At 39.4% G+C, this 10,885-nt stretch overlaps 2 protein-coding genes across 2 annotated transcripts; both read left to right on the forward strand.

Annotated features, from left to right (window-relative positions):
• The first annotated feature begins 261 nt into the window (after nucleotides 1-261).
• On the forward strand, nucleotides 262-4,131 carry tmem39b (transmembrane protein 39B). The gene is made up of 9 exons (XM_041972866.1): nucleotides 262-455; nucleotides 1,137-1,337; nucleotides 1,446-1,665; nucleotides 2,003-2,086; nucleotides 2,197-2,351; nucleotides 2,806-3,139; nucleotides 3,235-3,422; nucleotides 3,518-3,638; nucleotides 3,762-4,131. The coding sequence occupies exons 2-9, from the start codon at nucleotides 1,207-1,209 to the stop codon at nucleotides 3,993-3,995; spliced, it is 1,467 nt and encodes a 488-aa protein (XP_041828800.1). The 5' UTR covers nucleotides 262-455; nucleotides 1,137-1,206; the 3' UTR covers nucleotides 3,996-4,131.
• Nucleotides 4,132-4,876: 745 nt separating this feature from the next.
• On the forward strand, nucleotides 4,877-10,756 carry ccdc28b (coiled-coil domain containing 28B). The gene is made up of 6 exons (XM_041972079.1): nucleotides 4,877-5,122; nucleotides 6,218-6,556; nucleotides 6,697-6,866; nucleotides 7,086-7,240; nucleotides 9,175-9,197; nucleotides 9,329-10,756. Exons 2-6 carry the CDS (start codon nucleotides 6,321-6,323, stop codon nucleotides 9,381-9,383), a joined length of 639 nt encoding a protein of 212 aa, XP_041828013.1. The 5' UTR covers nucleotides 4,877-5,122; nucleotides 6,218-6,320; the 3' UTR covers nucleotides 9,384-10,756.
• Nucleotides 10,757-10,885: the final 129 nt, after the last annotated feature.

Raw genomic sequence — 10,885 nt, forward strand, 5'->3', positions numbered from 1 at the left:
CATTTCCCTGTTCTGCAAACGCAAAAGAAATTAAAGTAGACACGCATTGAAGTGTACATTGAAATAAAAACACTCTAAAAGAGACACAACGACCAGATACAAGTACTTTCCATCATACCAATAGATTTCTACAGATTTGTCAAATCAGTGCAAAGGTGGAGTGTCATTCTATTCTTACTTTTTTTCTTTTTAATTTCTGGTGCCCACTTTGCGATTTTGACATGAGATAGCTGGAGCTGCATGTTGGCGGAATGCTCCTTTAAATGATTCTCCTCCCACAGCTCGCGCTAACATACGCTCCCCCACCTAATAGCGACTGGTTTCACATCAACAATGAGTGTCTTCGCTGAGTTCAGTGAAAAACACGCCCGTATTTCAATAAACCTGCTGAAAATCTATTGCGTTTAGCTTATTATCTGTCCAACAGAACTGCATCTAACTGACAACACGCACTGGTAAGCGAACATTTTTTGTGTAGCCTGTTGTCTTGGGTGGTAGTGAGCTAGCGAGCTAGCTGTTAGCTTAGGCCCCTATCTTGATATTTATTCAAGCATGGTCTTGGCGGACAGACAGGGGTCTGTACCTCATTGTGTTGGCCCACGTTGTTGTCCCCCAGTGTGCCTCATGTCTGAAATACATACAATTCCTTATATGTTTTAGACTTTGAGCGGAAGCAAATAATGTAGCTATTTAGCTAACTTCTAATGACAGCTTCCGCAAAAACTGCACCATATTTAGAGATGTTATGTAGCTTGTCCAAACTTTTTTTTTTTTTTTCTTCTTTTACACTTGACTACTTGTGGTTTCTTGCATATTCATAAGTAAACAATTGCAGGCTATTTGGCCAGGTTAGTCTTGAAAGCATTTATCTTTACACTGAACTTTTAAGGTTAAAAGGTTGTTTGTTTTGGTCTGTGTGCCTCTCTCCTCTATGTTCAGCAGTTTAATCCATCCAGTGAGCAAAAGCACAATCTCTAGCTTAATCCTTTACCCATAAATTATGCCCTAAATTATGCCATGTGTCAATATGGAAATTATGATATAGTTGGCACAGACACATGTAAATAATTTAAGTACATACAACAACCATGTTAATACTTTTTAGCATGTCTGATCTGATGCCTTGATGTAAACAGGTGTACAAGTAAGGAGAAAACTAAAGAAGTCAGACAAAACTTTGAGAAGTGTACAGTGGGTGTGTGTGCAATGGCTGGTGGAAGGAGAGGGGCGAATCGTACCACTTACTGCAGACCTCCCCTAAGCAGTGAGCCAGGCTCCGTTAGCAATGGCAACCACACAACCAGCTCTCCAGTCACAGGGGTACGATCTCGAACAAGGTGAGTCAAATACCCTACAGCCTGATGTTTGCCTCTTGTATTGGACTATAAAGAAACACAACATTGGGGCATTTTCAGGAGTTTCCATGTCATTTGTGTTGTCTGCAGGAATGGCTCAGGAACATGCATGTCCAGTCCCCCGCTTGCCACACAGACCGTGGTTCCTCTGAAGCACTGTAAGATCCCTGAGTTGTCTGTGGATCAGAACGTGTTGTTCGAGCTCCATCTTTTCTTCTGCCACCTCATCGCCCTCTTTGTCCACTATGTCAACATCTACAAGACTGTGTGGTGGTACCCACCATCACACCCTCCATCACACACATCACTGGTAAGTACTCATTAGTTAACCATTTATATATTATATATTATTCATATATTATGTTTTTAGCAAATGCTTTGGAGATCACTGCACTTTTCCTCAAATAATTTTATTCAAATAACACAGTATCACTAGTCACTAAAATAAAATGTCCTAAATGAGCACTATAGTAGGCAACAGAAGAAGGACACCTTAACCACAAATACTCTTATAATACAGATTTTGTGTTTGTATCTTACAGTATAATTGTTGATTTAATGTATGGACAAACTGGATCACTAATTTAGAGAAATTTCTTGCTGGTTGCTTGAACTACACAATAATTTTGAATCATTATTATTTACAGAACTTTCATCTTATTGATTATAACATGCTGGTTTTCACGATCATCATACTGGCAAGGAGGTTAATTGGAGCAATTGTAAAAGAGGTAAAACATATTTTTTATCTATAGAAGTTAAGCTTGTGTCAGGTGTGTTTATTTAATATATTATTTATGTATTTTGCTCATTTATCTCCCTTGCTCTTCTCTCCCCTCAGGCATCACAAAGTGGTAAACTCTCCTTCCCTCACTCAATATTTTTGGTGATGGCACGATTTGCTGTGCTTACACTGACGGGCTGGAGCCTGTGTCGATCCCTCATTTACCTCTTCAGAACGTATTCTGTTCTCAGCCTGCTCTTCCTTTGCTACCCGTAAGTGTGTTCACAGGAAATATAAAGATTCATACATTATTTTTTATCTAACAGCTGAGGGACAGCCAAATTCTCCTTACATTTAGTAATTTTTTGGGAAATTCTTGCTGATGTGTCTGTATTGTATTTCCTGTTAATGTGAGATAGAGTTTGTGTTTTAATGATGTTGATGAAGCCTTACAAAAAAAGAAACACCGGGGATACTTGGTCAGAAAAATCCATATTTTATTCCTTATTAATTTTTAACTTTTGGGGGAAAACTATGGAGTTTTTTTCTCATCAAGTTGCAACTTGAATCCCTCAGTTACTGTAAAAATAAATCACATGTAATGGCCCTAATATGCTCTCATTCTGTCCATTATTTTGCTTGCTTTTACTGCTCCAACAGTCGTAGCATGATCTACGTGGTTGTGGAAGGTGCATTGAATTTAACCATCGCTGTTGTTTCCCTCAGATTTGGGATGTATATTCCGTTCTTCTGGCTTAGCTGTGATTTCCGGAGAGCAGGTACTTTCGCCCCCATCACTAGCATCGGCTCTAAGGAGGTGGGCAGCGTGAGTCGAGGCAAAGACTACCTGACTGTGCTGAAGGAGACGTGGAAACAGCACACCAGCCAGCTGTATGGTGTCCAGGCCATGCCCACTCACGCCTGCTGCCTCTCCCCAGACCTCATCCGCAAAGAGGTGGAATACCTGAAGATGGATTTTAACTGGAGGATGAAAGAAGTGCTGGTCAACTCAATGCTTAGTGCATACTATGTGGCATTTGTACCTGTATGGTTTGTAAAGGTAAGATGTCTGACTTAAGTTTTGAATATAATTTTTAAACATGATTTCTTTGATATTAAAGCCTTCATGTTTTCTGCCTCCTAATTCTCCTTTAGAGCACCCAGTATGTAGATAAGCGGTGGTCTTGTGAGCTTTTTATACTGGTGTCAGTCAGTACGTCCGTCATTCTCATGAGACACTTGTTGCCTCCACGATACTGTGACCTGCTTCACAAAGCTGCAGCTCACCTTGGCTGCTGGCAGAAAGTAGACCCCGCACTCTGCTCCAATGTCCTTCAGCACATGTATGTACCTCTCTTTGTTTATCACAGAGTTTTAGGTCAGTTCAGACTAATTTTAGTCTAATTCAGAGCTCACTCTTCTTCCTCTTTTTGCACAGATGGACTGAAGAGTACATGTGGCCACAGGGAGTCCTGGTAAAACATAATAAGAATGTTTATAAAGCCATGGGCCACTATAATGTTGCAGTCCCATCTGATGTGTCCCATTATCGCTTCCATGTAAGTATCCAAACATGAACGGATCCTTTTTTGTTATACATTTATCATATTTTTTTTAAAGACAGCTGCTTATACAGACCAGATCTCATTGTTGACCACATCCTGTCGCATTCTTTTCTCTAGTTCTTCTTCAACAAGCCTTTACGAATATTGAACATACTCATCATTCTTGAAGGTGCCATGATATTCTACCAGCTCTATTCATTGATATGCTCAGAAAAGTGGCATCAGACGATATCGCTGGCCTTGATTCTCTTCAGCAACTACTATGCCTTCTTCAAGCTCCTCAGAGACAGAATAGTCCTAGGAAAGGCATACTCTTACTCCAACAGCTCATCAGACCAAAAAGTCAGTTAAGTCTCAAGTTAAAGTTGGTCATACTTATTTTGGAGTAAAAAACATGCCGAGGAGGTCTGTAATTTTTTTTTTTTACAAAATGCATTTTGTCACATTTTTTTGTTCTGAACTGTCATAATAAAAAAAGAAATATTTTTGTATTACTTTACCAAGTTGTTTTGTTTTATTGTATCATAATTTGTGCAATTTGACCAGATTAATGTACCAAATGATGTCAGATTGTAAACATACAGCAGTTTTAATTAATATGTATGTATGGGGGGGGGGGGGTCCCCTGTACTGGTGGCATCTCACAATCTCCCAGCAAAAATCAATGGAAACACTGATGCATTAATATCGGAACCACAGAAGCAATCATTCCAACACATGCAGCATCACCATCACAGGCTGCACATTAATTATTAACAATGGAAACCTAATCTTGTTTTCCTTTTGCAGTGTGAGTCTAGCATAATTTCATTGGAGAGAACCCTTGTTACATCATCAGGGGTGTTTCCTCTTATTTTGGGCTTGTCATTATAAATAACAGAAAATATCATTTAAGTGATTGTGGGAAATGTTAACAGAAAAATTCAAGTACAGGTATCTATGTCATATGATGAAGTGGAGGAGTTCCCTGTTTGCCACCCGAATAGTGGCAGAGATGTGATATTTCAAAATGTAAATAAAAGGAGTAAGGATTGTGAGGGAAGACGGAGAACCCCGGTGCCACCAAGTGGAGAGTTATGGTAACTTCAAGTCCAGAGAAGCTGCAATGGCAAATTGTGAGTAATAATTGAAGCTGTTTAGATTGAGGGATATTTGCTTTGAGCCATCTGACGGATGCCTACAGCAGTACTCGCAATCCTGCACACTGATCTGAGACCGGCAGGCTTCTCACCCTCTTACAAGGCGGGGTGGACTGGCCCTTTAAGAGGGATAAAGACAACAGCTCCGCACGAGCCGAGCGCGTCGATGCCGCGCGCTACATTTCATCAGTAATTTTTACAGCAGCTACCGCAGGGATCGTTAGACTCTATCGTGATTTATATAGGTTTATTTAAAGTGTACTTAAATGTTTTAAAAGACAGGAGGAGAAATGCGACGCTGTGCCGAGCCGGTTGGCTCTGTGGTGCGTGATTGATTCGGTAAGTCTCATTTGTGTTATCCGGAGACGATAAATCTGTTTGCACCTGCCACACTGGGTTTTACTTTATAATACAATAAACATCTATCTACTTATTGTTCTTTATAATTTCTTTAGGGGAAATAGACTCTGCAAAGAGAATTTGAGCGTACAAAGTTGTCATTGTGTATGACTGTAGTGGCCATCTTTGGATTGTACTTTGAGAAGACACTGGCGCAGTATTGAGATAAACTAGATCACAAAAACGTTTTTTGCCCCCCTTCATTCATTGTGATTGAGATCAAGACCTCTTGCTGAGATCATAATAATAGTGTAGTAACATTATGCGGCAATAGCACACCATAAAAACAAGCACTGTTCTGCTTTAATAGTCTAAATTTATGGCACTAAAAGCACCGCAAGACAGCTCAGAGTTAAGTGCAATACCGCACATATTTTAAATACAGCTGTACTATGTGAAATTATTAATAAACCATTACATTTATTGATGACGTTATGTGCAATTTGACATATTTTAAGTCTCTGATCCTTATATGCATAACACCAAATTAAAGTGCAGTGCAATGATGCATCATCCAGGCATTTAAAAGCTGCTTTGTATCATATTACAGGCTCTAAGGAGTCCAGAAGTACATGTTATTGTAGCAATCAGCTGACTATATGTACCACTCAGACTAAATTGCAGTTGAGCTTTGATGCGTTTGTTTTATTTTTCATCTAAAAAGTTATTTACTGTCTTGCAAGCACATTCTCTTGCATTGTGAGATTGGACTAAAATATCTGTAGGCAGCTTTTACACTTTTTGCACTTTGGAAACAAAACAACAAAATTATATGAACTACATTAGTTCACTTTGGTGTAAACACATAAATGTAAGTAGATTAAAGCTCTTCCTCGTTGACTTTTTTCTGGGGATGTTGAGATTTTTCATCTGACACACATACTGTATTGATTATTTGGTGATGCTTTTAGAAGGACTAAAGCAACCCAAAATGTGCCGAGTGCAGAACCCTGGAGTGCAGTACTAATACTGGCACAAGGTCTGAGACTGTGAGGATGGCTGCTGGTTTTCAGCTTCCTACCTTTGTTGTTTCAGGATGTCCTGCACACCAGTCTGGCTGTGCAACCTTCTCTTGACAGGTCGCTAGGGGAGCTTCACTAACAACAAGAAAGAGGTGGAGGAAAAAAACAAATCAATCATGGAAGACAAGCGCAAGAAACGCAGCCCTAAGGTGTCTCTCCCTCAGCCCCCTCCTCCACCTATCAACCCCCGCAAGCTTTCCGTCCTGCCTGCCAGCAAAAGTGCTACCTTCTCTCTTGGCCTGCCGCAGCCTCCCTCCCCTAAGAACAGAAACAAGTACAAAAGATCCATAGGAGCTCCAGGACAGCCTAAGGAGGTGTTTACGGCTGTAGTAGCTCCACCAAAGATCACCAGGTCTGTATCTTAATGTAACCTGAAAACCCTCCAGAAAATTGCAACATTAAAAAACAATGAGCGAAACAACCAAACAAGCAGGGTAACATGCAAAAAACAAACAAACAAACCAAACACTTGTCATGTTTCCTGTCTGTCAGAGCCCACAGGGAGAAGCCTAGAGCCCCACAGCCAGCAGGGCCAAGTAAAGTAGTCCAGTCTTCCCCCCTGCAGCACTCCTTCCTCACAGACGTTTCAGACGTGAGAGAGATGGAAGGAGGCCTCCTCAACCTCCTCAATGACTTCCACTCAGGGAAATTACAAGCTTTTGGTAAGATAACCTTGTTGCAAGAGGCCTCCAAGTGAATATTCTGTTACAGGATGAAAATAGAAGACAAATGGCTTCATTACCCGAATGAGACTGAAATCAAGTAGCTATGGAGCTATTTTTAAAAATCTGCTGTAATGGAAATACTTCTGACTTTGCTGCAAAGAAAAGAAATCAGTCAGTAGGGGGGCAAAGTTGCATCATTGTGTGTCTCATTTCCAGGTAAGGTCTGTTCCTTTGAGCAGCTGGAACATGTACGTGAGATGCAGGAGAAGCTGGCGCGACTGCACTTCAGCCTTGACAGCCATGTGGAGGAGCTTTCTGAGGACCAGAGGAAATGCGCTTCTGACCACAACCTGGAACACCTGCTCTGCAATGTAAGCATGAGTCACAGCTGCTGTTGGATGAGGAGGTGATGCACATCTGTTTTCACCAGAAAGCAGATTTTACATAACAGTTTGACCCTGATCTCTGAGAGGAAAACTCAGTTTTCAGTTCAAGAAGAGCCTTTTAAAGTTAATGTAGAGTATTGTCAGACACATGACCATGTGATTATTATCAAGAGTTCAGACTAATACTCTAAAGCAACATGTAAGTAAAGAGTAGGAGCTGAGAAAGTAACAAACCTGGTTTTGCATTTCAATCAGCATATTTACACTTAACGCTTTTACCCAACTTAGATTGACGACTTAAGCTAAATCCTGCTTTATATTAAATTTAAATGCACTTAATCAGCTGTAACCTGATGAGAGGTGCTCAAACATCTGACTTTTATACTCTAACCCAATAAGAATTAGCAGGTAAGGCTTCTTTGTTTAAACTGATACCAGAATAAAGTGGAAAACTCTTGCTCATTTGCATTTAATGACTTGATTTAGCTATGTCTAAATATTTCAGCATAACCCAAATTATTTCTGCTTCACCACAGCCCCCCCCCCCCCTAGAAATATTCACATAATATCCAGCATATTCTAATTTTGATAAGGAAGTCCAAACAGTGCTACCAATTACAAAAGACTGAATGTTTATCATTAAGTATTTTATGTATTTCAGTGCAGGGGAATTGATCGGAAATGACTCATTGCCCACCAGTCATTGTTATACAGGACACTGATCTGATGATGGATCATAAAACAGTAATGTTAAAACCATTAAAACTATTGCAAATTAATGCTTTCTAATATGTGTGAAAATACAAATGAGTAAATTAAATGGTGCATTAAACAGCTGCTTCAGGCTCAACACAAATAGAGATGTAATTTTCATCTTGTAATAGGGGTCATGAAGAGGTCTGACTGGAAGTAGGGCATTCAAAGCTCGGAAACAGCTGTTATTCTGTCAGCGAAAGGCTTTGTGATGCATAAGCAGTAGAAGCGGCAACTATTCTTGTTTGGAAACATAAACTTCAGTCTGCAGAAAGAGGGAACATGGCTGTCTGACACCATGAGCAAGGAATTATGTTTAGATCTTGGTACACATATTGCATGGATAAACATTGACCTGGCAGTTAAAGCCGTGTCTCCCCGTGTTCATTAAACCAGGATTCTTATCAGATTCTTTAATATTCAAATTTAGTTAAAAATCAGTCTGCGAGCAGGTCAGGCTCACAGTTACCATAGAAACTCATGAGTCAGGGTACCTCTTTCTATAACAGAAAGTCAAAGTGTTTGCTAAACCTGATTTTATAACTGATCATTAATCTGTAGGTGTTTTTTTTTTTTTTTCATATAACTTGTAATAAGTTGTCCACAGTACAGTCATCTTGCCAAGGTGGACAAACCAGTGAACATGGATTAACACAACCTTTATTCATCATAGTATGAATGTAATATGGGCTAAATGAAATTTTAGTATTGAAGTAGCATCTTTAAAAGTCTCCAAATCTTGCACAAACAGTGATGTGCTGATTTTGACTGAGTTTCTATTGTTAGGCTCTTAGTAACCCACGCCTTTGGTTGGTATGTTCACTGCAGGGAAGCTGCAGCGCTGTGTGTGAGGGAGGTGAGAACAAGCTTTCTGCTCATTACAGATTCTGCTGCCTGGAATACTTTCCTGTGCCATGGGTGGATAATTGCATCTCAAAGCAGATGGGCTGTGAAGTGACTTTCCCTTTATATAGACAGGAGAGGAAGTTGATCATTTGATTCTGGAAACATTGTTGATGACAGTTTGATTGAAATATTGAGTTAACACACAAAAGCTGTTACGTAATGTAGAATTCAGAGATTAAAGTCCTGTAACAACCGCAACACGTTCTATTTTTGGCTGCTTATTTTCATTGCACTTCTCATCCATTTACTTGTTTTCACAGCTGGAGGAGCTCAGCACGTCGATGTATCCTTTCCTAACAGAATAATACTATGCTTAGGAGAACCACCCGGCATCTCAGAAGTAGATGCTAGCTTTCAATGATCCCTTTTACTTCAAACTCTGTCTCTGTTAATCCTTAACATGTCTGCGTTCAGACAAAAACTCCACTTGGCTGAGAACCAGGACCTGCCCAAAACATCTGGTCCTTGACAAAGCAAGGTGCTCAGGCTGGCGACCACACACTCATCATCTCCCAACATCTAACAACATCCAGGTTGCCATGGCATTGATCCAGCTGCCTTAGCAACAGAGTGGAAAGATTCACAGGAGGAGGGGCTATTTTTCCATTTGGTCAGTCAAGCTGAGGAAACCTTTTAGAGACTGGAGGCGGCATAGCATTAAATGAATGCTTGACCAGAATTATAAACCCCTCATTCATAGCACACACACACACGCAAAAAATAAATAAATAAATAAAATGCTTTAATGGGCAGGAATGTGATAGAATTAATTTGAGTTTTTGAACATTTTGTTACACCAACTAACTTGTCTTCAGTTGGTTTTTAAGTAATTTATTTATTTATTTGAATCCAGGCGAGTGTGGCCATTAGATCTGTTTTCTTTGTTAAAAAGCACATTTTGTGAGCTCTCATATATTTATACTTAATTTCATATTATTATGAATGATCTGCTTCACTTTAGAGAGCACATGTTGACTACCAGTCAAAATTTTGAACACACTTTCCCGTTACATTTAATGAGAAAGTGTGTCCAAACGTCTGTCTGGTATGTTAATACAAAGCTAAGAAAACTGCACCATATTTAAGTAGCAAACCTATTTGGCCTTTTAGACAATACCACTGTTTTAGCCGTTAAGTTTCAAGGGAGTTTTGCTACTAATCAGAAAGCCCTCCCTCATTTTTATACGTTTGCTTAAAATTTGTAACTAGAAAGGTTGGGTTTGGAAACCTAGTGTTTAAAATGTCTGATTATATGTACTGTACATTGTTGAGATAATGTTCTGATTGTGTACAGCTCAGAAACTGCATTTGTTGAGATTGTCTTGTGGCTTATTTTTCAATGAGATCCAGTTGCAACACCCTTCCATGCTACTGAAATGCTGCAAAATCATCTGTTATAAGTTGGAAAGGCTGTGTGCACAGTCTAATGCAGGAAGCCTTCTTTTGTCCAAATGTGCTGGAAAGCCTGAATACAGCCTAATGCAGCCGGTGTTTCTGTACAATGCTATATCAAAATGGCAGCTACTTTCATAGTTAACATTTTATGAAATAAGATTATTTATGTTTAATTAAAACCTTGCTCCTTTGGCTACTATATTCCACCCCTGACAAGCCAACTGTGATGAACTGAAGTATGAAAATACTGGATTTAGATACTGCTTCCTCCAGTTCAAGGCCTCATATATTCTGATTGTTTTAGACATAAAGAGAGAATATCGCCCGAACACGAGCCATCATTGGCTTTATATGTCATGATTTAAACAGGACATTCTGAAAATTTTAAACAAAAACATCTCATGTGCATCCAGCAACTGAACCCATTAATAAATACAATTTCTGGAACTTTTTAAGGCAAATGATGTTTTTTTTTCTGCTGTAAAAAAAAAACAAAAAACAGCTAAATTAATAAATATCTACATCAAAATAAGAAAATAAAATTTCTCAGATTTATAGCTGCAATGTATATCCCTC

Source organism: Melanotaenia boesemani, chromosome 20 (assembly GCF_017639745.1).
Source record: "Melanotaenia boesemani isolate fMelBoe1 chromosome 20, fMelBoe1.pri, whole genome shotgun sequence".
In the NCBI taxonomy this organism is placed as follows: Eukaryota; Metazoa; Chordata; class Actinopteri; order Atheriniformes; family Melanotaeniidae; genus Melanotaenia; species Melanotaenia boesemani.